This window comes from Heliconius melpomene, chromosome 10, assembly GCF_056956725.1.
Source record: "Heliconius melpomene rosina isolate 202511_hmr_F chromosome 10, ASM5695672v1, whole genome shotgun sequence".
Classification (NCBI taxonomy): domain Eukaryota; kingdom Metazoa; phylum Arthropoda; class Insecta; order Lepidoptera; family Nymphalidae; genus Heliconius; species Heliconius melpomene.
Window position 1 is genome coordinate 16,770,770 of NC_140398.1, and position 16,905 is coordinate 16,787,674.

The window sequence follows — 16,905 nt, forward strand, 5'->3', positions numbered from 1 at the left end:
AACTTTTAATACAATAAATTCGAATCGTTTTGTTTTTATGATGAACAGACATTATATAAAATGATAACTATGCTATATATTTAATAATATAAGTACTCCTTTTTACATCTCAAAATAAAAAAATATTCTGTTCATTTGTCATACTACTCCAATCTGCTTGACCGATTTAATTATAATTAAATAAGGAATAATTTAACGTGTATATTTTAATATTAAAATGGACAGGTGGCGCTGCGATCGGCGTGTACTGAAACAGACTATCTAAACTATAAAATAGAATGAAATAGCACATAAATAAAAGCTATTCTGCTTGGTGAGTATATTTTAATGACATATAAAACAAACATCAGAAACATCTAATCTTTAAAAATCAGCTACGTATACAATGAGAAATATGTATTTTATGTTGCCCATGAATATCTTAAGTGGAAATCTAAAAGCAAGTTAAACTATAAAAAATAATGGTCACAATTAGCTAAAACTAAGAAAAAAAATATAAGACACCTTTGCAGAAGATGATAGTGTTATAAGTATCTTTGATTTATATTTTATTAAAGCAGTTTAATGTCTGTCGGGCTCGCAATAGTATTACGTAAATGTAAGTAATTACTGTACCGTTATATATAAAATTATTATATAACTACTAAAGCTTTACGTAAGTACCCGGCTAATATTTAATTAAAATCTTACCGATTTAAAAACTGTAATAAAATAGTCTTGCAGTTTACTTAATATTTATTATATATTTAGAGTTTTAAAATATATATAACTAAAGCCTAATTAATATGTAATTTGAAACATTTCACCAATAAGGTTATTTGCTTAAATTTACAATTTAATTGTGTTATTCTATTTAATTTATGTATGGCAACAAGCATCCGACTGTCAACATATTTACTTTCAAAATTCGGTGGCGCTATTGTAGCTGTTTTTTGTTCGTGATTATTTCTGTGTTTTGCGTTCGACGAAAATAAGAACTTAATCGAAATAATAGTGATTTGTGCTTTTTCTATAATAATATAAACGTTTATATTTAAGGCAGTGCTTCAAAAGTTCGTGTATGATATACGTTTCAAGCTTTTGATGTAAGTTCTAGTTCTATATTTTAGCGCAGACTGGCACTAACAGCCGATCGATATTACAAAATATTGTTTTATTGGTTATTTATTTTATAACAATTATAAATTAAATGGAATGCTTTTTTTTTCTTAGTATATTATTATTATCGTGAACTTTAATGAACGAGTGAAATTGGGTCAGTCATTCTATACTTTATATATAAAAGATATAGGAAAAGTTTCGTGACAATAATTTTAAGGAGTTTTGTATTTATATGAAGTTCTCTTTATTGGTTAAAACAGAATATCATTTTTTGTTTACTTGTATTTCAATCTTATATTATATTTGAACTAAACCTATGTTATTTTTATTATACATAGGTTGAATAATATTAATCATCTTCAACAACTTTCACTCTGGAACTTACATCGACTACCATGGCGACTATATTTTTATTGTAATTATATGCAAAACATGACTAAAATACTAAAAAAAATAGTATATATGACTATATGTTAATTTAAATTATTCAATAATACTTTGAATCTAATAAGTAAAAATTTGACTTAGATTTAATTATGGAATGCATATAAGAATGGACAAGTGAATATTATTGTACAATTTTGCCTGCAATTTAGGGTAGATTAAATCCAAACTTACTGTTACATTACTGTAGAAATAATATTTTTAATTTGAAATATTAATGTAGGTGAAACTTAAGAACTCTTTTGTATATCAAATTATATTTTAAAACTTTTTAATTTAAATATATAAATTTAAATATTTTATATGTGGGTATGTATTTATATATGTATATATGTATACCTCTTTACATATGTTTATATGATGAGTGGCGAGCATTGGGGGAGGAGGCCTATGTCCAGCAGTGGACCTTAAAAGGCTGGATGGATGATATGATATTTAGATATTAATTTCCTTAATCTTCTCCTTTCGTAGCCAAAGGTGGCCTGGAAGAGATCGCTCATTTAGCGATAAGGCCCCTTTTTATACTTTGTTATGTGTTTCCTTTAATGTAATATTATGGATTTATTTTTGGTGTATAATAAGGGATATTTTACTTTTTACTTTTACTTTACTTTATTTTTTTTTCAGTATTCCACACATAGGGTAGACAGAGAGAATCTTGGAACATAGTGATAAGACACTTCTTTCCCCACTTTCAGCTGATGTCCTGAGGCATTATATGTCTGTCAGTGACCTGGAACATGCAACATAAGTGTAGATCTCTAATGAGAATTTATTAAGGAACTCTAATCAATTCTCAGTGGAGGCTTACTGTCCGAGCTCCTCACTACCAATATAAATTAAGATATGATCCTTTGTTGTAAGGTCTTTAAGTCATATATTAATTATTACCATAATATTTCTGGACAACATCTTTAAATTCAACACTTATAGTTTAGTATATATGTGCATACCATATAGTAATTGAATTGGATTAAAATAAAAGGAATCTTCTTATATTTAATACCTTATAATAAATATTTTTAGTAGTTATAATTTTAAGATATAATGCTATTATTGTATACTGAATATTAATAATACACATGTGGATTTTAAAATAAATATTTTCAATAATTATTACAATTTTAAAAATATTTTTATAGGTAAAATTATATTTAGGAAAATTCATGGTCTAGTGCAACATAATGTCTATTATATTTTTTTGAAAACAAAATTAAAAAAATCATTCAACCAATCACACTTCCCAACTTCCTCGTTCTTTGATATCATAAATTTGAATTACGCACAAAAAGTGTATCCTATAAACGTTAAAGGCAGTTATCGCCCATAAAAATACTTATTTTTGAATTTCCATTTTTCGTTTCTTGATTAATAGCACCTTAATGACGTAAAGCATTAGAGATGCGTAAATTATTGCTAATTTGATGGGAAAAAAGCGTTCTGCGATATTAATGCGCGATCGCTTTTGAATTCGCGGCTATTATGATGTTTCATATTTTTCTTTAAATTTGTAACGATAGTAATTTGTATTTCGTTTTGTATATTGTTATATTAGTAACAGTGGAATGGATACTTTGAATTGAATATAATACATTAACTGTAGCTATTACAAGTTATGATGATTAAACGTTGATTGATTTTTTTTGCTTCACATTATATGCCACACTTATGGATATGGTAGGTAAGCAAACGGAATCTGTTTCCCATTTCCGCCGAATTCTGGAGGAATTTTAATAAGAATAGCTTTATTGTTATTAAAAGAGTTAGCAAAAGATGTAGGTCATTGTTAAAGAACTATAACCACTAAATCGAAGAGTATAGTAATAGAAAATATAAAATGGGCGAAATAAGGCTTTTTAATGTTGGCAGCATAGTTAGAGACGTTCTACAAAAGTAACTCGTAGCTCATAGTTAGCTAACTTCTTTAAACTTTTTAGCTGACTTCGGCTTTCAAGTATGAAAAAAAAACCGTTAACGTAAAAGTTTCTCGAATGTCATTAAACACATTAATATCTTATCGCGCTATTATAGTTTTAAATCTATTTATTAATTACAAGTTTAGTCCTAAATATTAGACACGGACATGACTGGTTACAAGAAAACCCGTTTGAATGCATTATTATTTTGTATTATCCGTAACCATTTTGAATTAATATTTTATACTCGAATTCGCAATTTATAATAAAATACTTTAAATTTTATATCTGCGGCAGGTGCGGCGAGATTGTTTCCAGAGGTGCGGTTTCCTTTAAATTTGAATAAGCCATTATTCCGGCTCCCCCGTTTCCATTTCTTTCCTTCTGCACTTACAACTTTGTTACGGCCGTACCTTTAATTCTCATTATTTTTCCTTGTTGGTTATTATGAAAAAATTATATTTCCTTTCTTGAAATGTTTTTAATTTTATGTTAAGTATATGAAAGCAAATTTTAAAAAGTTAATCAATTTAAGTTTTACGGTTCTGTCTCTTGTTTGGATTTCTTTTTCTTTGTAGAGGTAGTAAAAAAACTAAATGAAACTTTTTATAAGAAATCTATTTTGAACAAATTGATTAAAAAAATCCAAATTCACATATTTTTATATAGGTACCTACTATCTACAATTTTTAAAGCTTTTCAAAGCAAATCCCGCTAAATTTGCTAGAATTAAAAAACAACTATACAACACCACAGCCACTAAACTAAAAGTTCCGTTAAACACTGTTAAAACATTTATAAAAGCTAGTTAACAGTTTTCTTGCAAAAAGGAAAACCGGCCTACACTAGGAAATTGTTTCTTCCCACGGACGCTATGTAATTATGCCTCAGCCGGCCTGCAGAGCTCATCTGACGCGCGGCGCTATATTAAATTATATTTGCCGTTATTGTATGTATGATGAGATTTTGCCACCGATTTTGTATGGATTTAAGAGTTAGGATTAGCTAGGAATTAGGGAAGCTATGTAAATTGTTTCTGTTGCCATCGTTAACTTTGAGTGAAAGTTTTTTTCAGCTATAATGATGAGGTAGTAAAATATATATAAAAAAGATATAAATAATTACTAAGTACTGTGGCACTGTAAAAACGTACCTTAAATTGGAAGCTGTTATCAGGATATATTCGTTTTGACTTGACGTTGTGTCCTAGATATAGCAGGATATCCAGAGGGAAGCTAGAGTTAATACATTCCGTTCTCCACTTTTCTTTCCATTTTTCGAGTGTGACTTAACGCCTTCTTCGAACCCACAACCGTAGCGTTAACAGACGGGCACTTTCCCACTCACCACAGCGGCATATTTGTATTATACTTATCTAATGCAGATTACAAAGCATAAAAGTATTATGTTGATGGAAGTAACTACGCTATAATTATGTAAGTAAGTCAACTCATCAAAGGGTTTGCCTGTTCACGATTTCGTTTGTTTGTAGAGCTTATTTTGTAAATGAAGCGAATCTTCCCCCTTCGGAATTTCTTTTATATAATGAGATACAAAGTGAAGCTAATTCGAACTCTATGGACCGGAAGATTGTTTGACTAACGTCTAAACGTTTTCGAGTTTTTTTTTAAAGAAGATATAATTGGATATTTAATTTTATTTTTCCTAATTGTTTATTTTTTGGGGGTTCTGTTAGCAAAAAAGGAAGTTTGTTATATAAACGTGTAATTTTGTCAATATTTATTTTAATTTATTCGTATTCGTAAGTAAATGAGAGTAAAAATACAGTTATCTTACTATGTCCATGAGATTAGATTATTTTAATGGATAACTTTCATTTTTACTTTCTATTTCAAGCAAATGTTCTTGAAAACTGATTTACTGGATTACTAACACTAAACACACGTATGTATCTTACATATTGGTGATGGGCTTTCAGAGTCCGTTGCTCATGAAACCGCTTTTTAAAAGGATTTATTTTATAAATGGCTTACCTACTTGCGCCATATAAAATCCGAGGTAAATTAATAATGTCCAACTTTGTGAAAAATGGCGTAAAATTTGGTCGTGAAACTTTTGTTTCAGCTTTCATCGTTGATTGGCAACTGAACTAATATCGTGTTCATGACAGTCTCCCGCCGGTGTATTACTGAGCAGGGTCTCACCAACTTTCCCGGCTAAACTTTAATTGTGCACACATGATTCGCCAGAAATGTTTTATCTGTTGGGCGTGTAATGTAAGGCCGTCTTATATGGTGTTTTAGCGCCTGTAAGAGATTTTCTGTTATTTAAGTGGGGCGGAAAGTGGTGAACGGAGTGTCTTAACACGAGGTTCCCTCTTTCTATCCTGCTGTGTGCGGGATACAGCGTGAAGCTGATTTTAATTTTTAAGTGATTATATTGAGTAGGTGTGCTGGGACTGTGATTTTTGGCACTCTGTTTTCTCTACTCTGTTAGGGATATAGTGTGAAGCTAAAAATAGACCTACCTAGTGTACAGATACTCCGTTCACAATTCAAACAATGTAATGTAATATTGTAAAATAGTTAATGTTAATTTATATACTTTGATTCATTCTCCTAAAAAGTTTCTACAACAATATTATAAATATTGAATTTTAATGCCAAATATGTATTGTATTCTATACTATCCAATTTGACGAGGCAGCGGTTAACGTTCCGGTGTCAGTAATAAATTGTTTTGGGAAACATCTGCAAGATTAATAGTCACTTGACGTGTGCTAAGTGAAAACAGCTCTTAACCCACGGAGTAAGTTCGGGCGAGTCCGACCAGATGACGTCCAGCTTTGGTTCCGTCGGGCGTTTATTTTATTATTCATAATTATATTAATAATAAAGTATAAATATTGCGTCTGTTGTTTTTTGGAAGTAGGGGCGAATAGATCGTAGAGTTAAGTCATTGTTCTGGCTGAGCGTTCTGTCTAGTAGCTTATCTATATTGTCAAACATCAATATTCATTATGAAAGTTATGGATGCGAGTCTAAATTCCAAATGGATCAATGAATATTTTTTTTGAGATTTTAGTTAAAAATCATTATGTTAGATTTAAGACTTACTAGATAATTTAATTAATGCAATAATATTTTAACCTTGATTAATATATTTTTTATTCACTTCACGGTGCCCCGCATAAAACAGGGTAGGTAGAAAGAACCTAGTGTCAAGACTGTGTTCCTCACGCTTTTCCCGATTGTTGAGAAATTGCGTGTCACTTCTTACAATAGGAAATGAAAATATTTTTTTCCCCTGAGTAGGAATCAAACCTACGACTGTTCAACGTTTAATATTAAGAGCTATAACATCATATTTTTTAATGATTCCAGAGCAAAGAATTCGGTTAATACCCTTTAAATGGCAGAGAGTACCGTGTATCTGCGTTGAGGGCGCACAAGCGACGCTAAAAGCTTTTATGTTTTCCGGACAATGCTCCTAAATGAAACTGTTAGCATAAATTATCAAGTCTGCTAACGTTTATAATATTATTATCGTATATATCATTGTTGTGTATTTTTATAACAATGATATGTAAGATACATCCTATTTCATTAAATACGTAAATTATGCAATGCTAATTATAAAAATGTATTAGTTTTTTTAAATTATTTATTCGATTATGTTAATAAAAACATGTTCTTTATATTATTTGCGGATACTTAAACAGTGAGTACTAAATATTATAAAAACTATCTATAGATAATTTAATTCTTAAATTTAATGTAACTCGCTACGAGCTCAGATGGAATGTGACGTGATCTTATCGCGTCCCTAAATAACATTTGAAAGATCAGTGGATAGTATGTAAGTAAAGAAATCTACGTTGTATTTCATAATATTGCTATTTTTTTAAAACACTTCAAGAAAAAACGAAGATCACGAAAGATTGATATAGTAAGCGCATACATCATTTATAGTAAGCTTTATTGACGACTGAAATTCGGATGAAACTTCTTATGCCGGGACCGTATCTTCATTCAGCTCTTTGACTAAAAACCACGCACGACGACATAAAAAATAATAACCTAAGCTCAAGCAGGTATTTTTATTGCAAATTAAATCTTAAGATTTTGCCGATAACCAACCACCCGAGCGAAGCGAACAGTCTATCAATCTAAAATTGTAATTACGCAAAGCTCTAAGACGCATTAAAGCGAACATTATCTAAATTTATGCCAGAAGATTTTATTCGTAGCCTTTCTAAATAAGTCGAATAAGGTTTTAAGTAATTGCCGAGAAATATGGGTGGCAGGTGGCCGCGGTGTAAACGATAAATAACGTAAAATAAACCCGTCGTAAAAGTTACGCCGAATAATGTGATTCAACCCTGAGACAGTGTTTCCCTTAATGTTAAAATTCACGAGACGCTATCTCGGCAATACATAGACGCCTTGTTCGCGTTAAAAAACTTTTTAACTAGGTACGTTGCTTTTATATTTGTGCCCTATTTCGGCGTGTTGTAGAGATGTAAAGGTGTAAGTGGATCTTTTGCTAACAACTTATTTGTATATCGTTTTTTTATAATTTCACTTGTATGCTTATTATTAATTTATTTGGTAAAGAAATCGAAGCTGAGACTTCCGACGCAGCAAGCTGTGCACGCCAATACAATGCACGAAACCGGTAGTTGTGAGAATATACTTTTTGTTTTACTGACATGCAATATGAAGCGTGTTCACCGATGCAGGTAAATGCGGGTTAAAGATAAAATAGCCTAAAAGTGAGTCGAGCTCGTACGATGTGGGTTCTTTACATTATGAAATCATTTATTAGTAACACCTATACGTAACAATTTAACTAATACCTTAGTCTCCAAAAATAATAAATTTAATAATTGGATAAATAGGATTCAGAAGGATGGAAAAATAATTCACTCGCAATGGTGATCAAAGGCTGCGCAGCCTTTTAATAACAGATTCACAAGAGAATGACAAACATAAACGTCAATAGTTGACAGATTATTAACAACTTACAAATAAAATGTTGCTACTTAAAATTTGTTAATTATAATGTATAATAAAGTTAATTATTTAAATTAAGAAAAATAACTATTATTTTAAAATTATTATTTGGTCTTGAACATGCCCCCGGCCGTTGAAAGCTGGCCTTTCAACACGACTCGTTGGCTACTGGAAGTGGACATATTTTACTGAAAGACCTTCGGACCACTCCTGTTGAAGTTTTAATATCGGCCACTCTGTTAACTCCATCACTACCAGGGAATACAGCAACCACTCGACCCAGTCTCCACTTTAATGGTGGTAGATTGTCCTCTTTGAGAAGAACAAGGGAATTCATAAGCAAGCCATCTTTACAGGTACGCCATTTTATTCTTTGTTGGAGCTCCGAGATATATTCCTTGCTCCACCTGGACCAGAAATGCCGTCGTAACTGTTCGATCCGCTGGAATCGAGTTAAGTGATTGTAAGGAGAGTTGCTGTGATCAGGAGTCGGTAAAGACATCAGTGGTCGTCCGATGATAAAATGTCCTGGAGTAAGAGGCATGAAGTCTTCGGGTTCTGGCGATAGAGGTGTAAGCGGTCGGGAGTTGAGGATCGCCTCAATTTGAACTAAAACTGTGTAAAGTTCCTCGAATGTCAAATTACAATTTCCCAACACTCGCTGAAGATGAAATTTGGTTGATTTTACACCTGCCTCCCATAAGCCTCCGAAATGCGGCGAATATGCCGGGATAAAATGAAATTCAATTTGGTCATTGGCGGCAGCCGATGACAGCGAATTACAATTATGCTTTAAAAATTTTGATAATTCGTTGTAAGCACCAACAAATGAAGTCCCATTATCCGAGTAAATATTTAAGGGTTTTCCCCTTCGTGCAATGAACCTCCTTAACGCTAATAAATAATTATTGCTGGTCAAATCGCCTACTAGCTCAATATGAACGGCTTTAGTTGAAAAACAAACAAAAAGTACAATGTATACTTTTACCAATCTGCATCCACGACCTTGACGGCTAGCAGCATAAATTGGACCGGCATAATCAACGCCTACAGATTGAAAAGGAAAACTATTGGATAATACGCGATTTTTGGGTAAATTACCCATGATAGGTGAAATAACTTGACCCTTCATACGACTGCACCTTACGCATTTCCGATAGCAAGCTTTGACGAGATTACGGCCACCGATTGGCCAATATTGTTCTCTAATTGAGGCAAGTAACAGCTGAGGCCCTGCGTGTTTAAGTCGCTGATGTTCGTGATTGACAAGTAACTTAGTGAATTGATGTGTGGACTGTATTAATATAGGAAACTTTTTATCATATGGGTACTCTGAGTTACCCAAGCGACCACCAACACGCATAATGTTATTTTTATCAAGAAAAATATTAAATTTGAGTAATGGGCTCTTTTTTAACAAAGGCTGGTGGTTCAATAGCAACGAATACTCTGGAAATGATTCCTGTTGTGAGACTCTTAATAGTAAATTTAAAGCGTCTTGCAAATCCGTTTTACTTAAATAATTATGACTAATTTTATTCTTTTTACATAATTTAATAAATCTCAAGGCGTACGCAGTAGCACGTATTAATCTAGACATATTCGAAAAACGATTAAAATCTATGAATTGATTATTACTGGAAGACATTTCACACGTGGAAGTAGTGAATAATGAAATTTCTGGTCGTAATTCAGGTAGAATTTTATCAGAGTTCACCGTGACTGGCCAACATAATTGATCCTCCTGTAAAAACTGTGGCCCTGACCACCATTGATCTAAATTCCTAATAAACTTTAAATCAACACCGCGAGATATATGATCTGCAGGATTGCAGTTAGTAGGAACATGCCTCCAAGTACCCTTGCCTGTATTTTCCAAAATTTCACCGACACGATGCCTGACAAATGTGTTTAACTTACTGGGCAGCATTTTAAGCCAACCCAGCACAATCATGGAATCGGTCCAGAAAGTGACAGTTGGAACTGAAAGTCGTAATGACGTAAGTGCCTTTTGATATAAGCGTGTTCCTAATAGAGCCGCACAAAGTTCCAGCCTAGGTATGGTGGTAGGTTTAAGGGGAGCAACTCGGCTTTTAGCCATTAATAAACGTACAAACACATCTTTATCTTTATTAATGCTTCTAACATATAAACAAGCCCCATATGCGCGTTCAGAAGCATCAGCAAAAATGTGAAGTTCAAATAAATCATAATCAATACAAATGATATGGCGGGGAATGCGAAGATCACTTAAATGTGGCAAGCTGTTAATAAACTCTGTCCATATAGTTTTTATGTCAGATGGTAGGGTTTCATCCCATGCTAGCTTTTGCAACCAAAGTGTCTGCAACAACATCTTCATTTGAATAACACAAGGAGCAAGTAAACCTAATGGGTCATAAATCTGTGATATGACTGACAACATCTCACGTTTTGTAAACTTAAATGGAGGTGATGGACCTGTTGGAAAACAGAGCTCATCTGATTGTGTCAACCAACCCAGCCCTAGCGTTTTACTCGGCTCAGAGGAACCAATATTAAGGTTATGTGAAGAAGTTTTAGCGTCTGACATAAGCTGAGGAACATTCGACTTCCATTTCCGCAAAGGCATGCAAGCTCTATTAAGTTCGGAAGTAACTCTCTCTCGAATCACTTTCGCATATTCTAAATTGTCAGTACCAGTTAAGAGATCGTCGACATAAAAATCGTGCAAAATAATTTGTGAGATTTTAGGATCAGGGCAATCCAAACCCACTTGCATTAAACATCGCGTGGCTAAGTAAGGAGCGCTCGCAGTGCCATATGTTACTGTATTTAAAGTATATGTCTTCATCGGCTCAGTGACATCATCGCGCCAAACAATTTGTTGAAGATACCTATCATTAGGATGTACAATGATTTGCCTATACATTTTCTCGACGTCAGCAGCTAAGATATATCTATGCTGACGGAACCGAAGAAGAATAGATAAAATATCATCTTGCACAGTGGGACCTACCATTTGTAAGTCATTGGACGAAAGTCCACTAGTGGTCGGACTACTAGCGTTGAAAACCACTCTTAATTTGGTGGTAGTACTGTCCTCACGCAATACACCATGATGAGGAATGTAATATCCGTTTCTCATTGACTCACCTGCAACTTGAGACATATGACCTAACGTTATATATTCTCGCATAAAATCTTTATATAAGTTACAATATTTAGGACGAGCTTTATTCCTACGCTCCAATGAAAGGAAACAACGTTCAGCACGCTTAAATGAATCCCCTAACAAGTCTGAATTTTGTTTCAATGGTATTCTCACACAAAAACGACCATTTGACAAGCGAGTAGTGGTTTCTAAGAAATGATTTTCACAACTCTGTTCTTCCTTAGAATATTGAAATAAGTCGGGACTAACTTCCTCAAGCTTCCAAAATTGCGTTATTAAATCTTGTACATTATTATTTAATGTGTTCAGTTGAAGTGACTCATCAATGTTAATTAAATTGCATTTTATATTAGACAAATGATTAGATGACACTGAACCACATACTAACCATCCAAGCTTAGTTTCACATAACGTAAGGGTACATTGACCTTGACCTAACTTTATGCGCTGAGAACCTAATAGGTCCCAGAATACATCAGCACCTAATATCATATCAATCCCGGCAGGTGAATGAAAGTTAGGGTCGGCTAAGCAAATATTGGATGGGAATTTAAACTGCGATAAATCTAATTGCTGAGATGGCACGTTACTTGTAATAGATGGTAAAATAAAACATTGCAAGCTAGTAGTATATTTATTATCCAATGATTTTATTGAACCTGTGCACATTTTATTTACCTGTGACAGTACGCTGTTAACGCCCATTAAGGATTTATCAATTTCAGTTATATGTGTATTCAACTTACTATATAAACGTTCCGTCATAATACATGAAGTACTACCACTGTCGAGAATAACGCGAGCAATAATTTCACGATCATTCTTATCACATATTTTAATAAGTGCAGTAGACAGCAATACTTCATGCTGAGCGCATGGGAGCGGTGACGTAACGCTCGTTGATAAAACAATTCCGTTTTCGGAGCCTGACCTAGAAGGTTCGTTAGATGTGCGTGCGCCATCGACGCTAACCTGTCGGTTACCTTTCTGTTTTGTTTTATAACCAGACAAATGAACAAGAGTGTGGTGTTTACGTTTACACAATTTACACCCTGACTTTTTACATTGATTGGCATAATGTCCTTTTTGAAAACAATTATAACATATTTTAAAAGTAGATAAAATTTGTAATCTCGCGTCAATGCTCAATGAAAGAAACTCAGAACAATTAGACAAGTGATGTTCACCGTTACACTTAGGGCACAGTGTTTTAGGTGGAGAAGATAAAGAAGATGGAGAAGGTATAGTCTCACCCTTGTGGTATGAAATCATAGCTTTATACCTTGAAGGTTTTAATAAGTTACTGTTGTTATTATTATTATTATTAACTGACGATTTAATATGGTGGGATTCCAGTGTCTCTAATAAGTCAGCGCGATTACGAATGAATTCAAGAAGTGATTCTAATTTAATTGGTTGATCCTTATCTAAGCGACCTTTGAACTCCTCCCAGTCACGGAATGCTTTCGCATCTAATTTTTGAGTGATAATATAAATCAACAGTGTATCCCAGTGTTCCGTGGGCTCCCCAAGGGAGCTTAACGCACGAATATTTTTATTTATCTGATCAATTACACTTTTAAAAATAAAGGAGGACTGTTTGTTTATTACCTCAATATGAAATAAAGCTGAGATGTGGTGCTGAACTAATAATCGCTTATTATCAAACCGCTCACACAAAAGAGTCCATGCAGTAATGTAATTCTTCGCTGAAAATTCAATTGACTGGATGACAACTGCAGCAGTCCCTTCTAACGAAGCACGCAAGTAATGAAACTTGTTTATATCATCAATTTCGCTATTTAAATGAATGAGACTGGTAAATGTATCTCGAAACTCGAGCCAATTGCTATAGGAACCACTAAATTTTGGCAATTGAATAGTAGGTAACTTGACCAGCTTATGATTATTTATATGAGACGCTTCATTGATTAATTTACACCTAACATCATCTCGTTGAAAAGTTTCTATTAATTGTTGTGCTTTAACAACGCAGGTGAAATATTGAGATTCAAATGACATGCGTTCTTGCAACTGTATATCTAGCACATCTAAACATTCTAAGTTCGTTTGAACCTCATCAAACTGATTATAAACAGTTTCGATCTTACCTAGTCTTAATTGTAACTCACTGATATCGGAAGCCGTCAACGAAGCAGGATCCAATGAATTAATATAACTGACAAACAGTGTCAGTCGACCCTTATAGCTTCCGCGTCTCTTAATGAATTCCTTCTCTTCAGGCATTATGGGAGATAAGCGTTATCACCTGGAATTGTTTACAGTAAGCCTTAAATTAATACAATTCCTACCTGAACAAATAGAAAAAGGACATAGAAAAATATGTGAGTACAAATTATAAACCTTTGACTAGTATTTTAATGATCTGACTTTGTTAATTAAATTAAAAATAACAATGTTTGTTAATGAATGCTGTTAAACCAAAGAATGAAAGTTCAATGAACTAATGTGACCAGTACATTGTATTAATGAATTAATGTCTTACTTGAGTGAATATTAATAGACTTGAGTATATTAAATTTATAAAAATTACAGTATTTATAATATATTTCTCAAATCTTACTCAAAAATGACTAAACTTCACCAATTACCTAGTTACATGAATAAATTCGTGTTTATGACACGTGTAAAATTAACTATTTAATTTTACTAACCTGACACAGCATTAAATTTAATTAAATACCTTGCGAGTGATGGGTTGTATTAAGAGAAACACTTAATAATAAATATCTAAAGAATACTTCTTCAAATCGTGATATGATTCCCCGTGACCTTACTTGACCTCTGCACACGTTGACAAATATTTCCTTAAATATTCTTGAAATCCTTTAATTTAATAGATTTTCCTTATTTCTTCTATTTCAGAGAGTGCTCTCAACATCCCGGTCGATTTGAATCATGAATACTTCAGATCGTGATGTGATATCTCGTGTGCTTACATAACCTCTGCACACGTTGAAAAATATTTCCTTAAATTCTTGAAATCCTTTGATTTAATTGATTTTCGTTAATCCCAGACGGTGTCCTCAACATCCGGCTCGACATGGACCATGGATAAATAGGATTCAGAAGGATGGAAAAATAATTCACTCGCAATGGTGATCAAAGGCTGCGCAGCCTTTTAATAACAGATTCACAAGAGAATGACAAACATAAACGTCAATAGTTGACAGATTATTAACAACTTACAAATAAAATGTTGCTACTTAAAATTTGTTAATTATAATGTATAATAAAGTTAATTATTTAAATTAAGAAAAATAACTATTATTTTAAAATTATTATTTGGTCTTGAACAATAATAAATAACATTTAATATTCTATTTATGCTCAAAAATTTCAAACGCCTGATTTTTTTCAATTATAAAATTTAAAAAATAGATTACAAACGAACGGTAAAAGCTTAGCGACTGACGACAGACAGGCCTAGGTATCCTTGAGTACGCAACCCTAACAAAGTACAAGTATTGCGTGTACAACAATCGATTCGCGTGAGTTCAACGCCCAGTTGGGTAGTGACCAGATGGCCGGTGACGGTGACGAGGCAAATGGGATTACTACCAGTGGTTTTTGATTATTTTCTCCTTTTAACGAACGAGCGGACGCCGGCCGAGCTTTGATTTAAAAATGTGCTAAGTAATAATTATATGTAGATTATTTTTATCATGTGGTTTATTTTGCTTTTAATACCGTTGGGTTGATTTTTTTATTCTAAATTTTATTAAAATTTATTAGGCGCTTTGTACGTTGCTCGTTGCAGTAGGTATTATAATTTTTGAATTCTTATTCTTTAATAATATGGAGATACTTGACGCTGTCGCCACAGTTGCAGTCAACTCGTTGATTATGGGTTCGATATTCACTTGGAGGAATATTCAATTTAAATTATTTTAATTTCCTCGCTGTCGTAGATAAAACTGAGTTCTGCCACTCAACACACAATGCATCTAATATTGGGTTAGAAGTAGAGAAAGGGAAGTGTCTTTACATTAGGTTCCCTCTGTGTACCCTGCTGCATTTTGGCTTTTTTTGCTTCAGATATTATAATAAATAGCTTTTTTATAATTAAGACATTTCGTATTAGGTAGCGAAACCGTGGACTTTCTTCAATCAGATTAAAAGACAAAAATATATATCAGTCCTCAAAACGTGTCGTACAATTATTAAGCCAATAATATATCGCACGAATATATCGTTTATTTACTAAATAAAGGAAAATAATTAATACTGCTTACCTAATATACTGATATAACGTATCAACATGTGTTTTTCATATCTTCGATGAACACAAAGCGACGTCTCCTTTATTAGGTTGTCATTGTGAATTATTTATAATATTTAGCATACCCGTTGGTGCTATTTAATATCAAATGATTTTTTCATTATTGAGGCCGACATGGCACAGGGGCACACGCGTGCTACGGTAAACGCGATAAGTTGTGGGTTCGATTTCCACTCGACAAAAGCATCAAGCCCCATTTCCTCGCTCGCGGCGTTGGTGTCCGCTACTCAACACTCAATATATTAAGAATTCGGCGGAAATTGGGGAATGGAAGTGTCTTTACGGAGAACGGAGTATCTTAACAATGTGTTTCCAGGTCTGCCTACTGCTATGTGCGGAATACGGTAAAAAAATATTTATTCTATAGATTATGGATTGTTCTGGGCTTTATTTTAAATGAGGAAACAAAATAATTATTAATATTTTGCAGCTTCACGCTTCTTTCCATATAGTAGAGTAGGGTACGACACTTTCCTTCCAATTTTCGAGTTAAAGTATATAAAGAGTACACCTAAGGCATATTAAGTATACACTTATCTAGTTTAATCAGAAAAAATGTATATAACTTTATAGTTCAAAAATTATTGATACAAAGTTTTCAGCGAAAAGCCTTTCGTAATCAAAATAATTAACGAAAAATGTATCCTCGGGCGAACATCAATATTAATCACGTATCTGCCGACGCGTATATTGCCTGCATCAGAAATAATTGCAGGTGTATCAATTACTTCGAAATATCACTTTAAGTAAAATATACATAGGTAGGTACGTAGTACGTACGTAAACAGCTACTGCGTGTTTACTATATTTTATCGGAATCTACCGATGTTTATTGTTTTTCTTGTAAAATTTTAACCTACACAGTTGCATAATAAAGCTCTTTCTAGAGTCGGCGCTTTCGAATATATCTAAAAGAAAGCTTACATCCCCTATGCATCCTCAAACAGATTTACTAATCCAGTTAATGTGTTAGATGTATGGAAGTTGTATGTACTCTACGTCTTTATCTTT

General features: G+C 33.1%; 2 protein-coding genes across 7 annotated transcripts in view; one reads left to right on the forward strand and one right to left on the reverse strand.

Annotated features, from left to right (window-relative positions):
• The first annotated feature begins 909 nt into the window (after positions 1-909).
• LOC146535975 (uncharacterized) overlaps positions 910-16,905 on the forward strand; it is a 134,347-nt gene continuing 118,351 nt past the window's right edge. For all 6 annotated transcript variants that reach the window (XM_085191805.1, XM_085191809.1, XM_085191812.1 and 3 more), the window contains exon 1: positions 910-1,085. The gene's annotated coding sequence lies outside the window, so the exon portion shown is untranslated. The remainder of the gene's footprint in view (positions 1,086-16,905) is intronic.
• Positions 8,357-13,882, reverse strand: LOC146535976 (uncharacterized). The gene has a single exon (XM_085191106.1). The coding sequence runs from the start codon at positions 13,836-13,838 to the stop codon at positions 8,586-8,588; it is 5,253 nt and encodes a 1,750-aa protein (XP_085047232.1). The 5' UTR covers positions 13,839-13,882; the 3' UTR covers positions 8,357-8,585.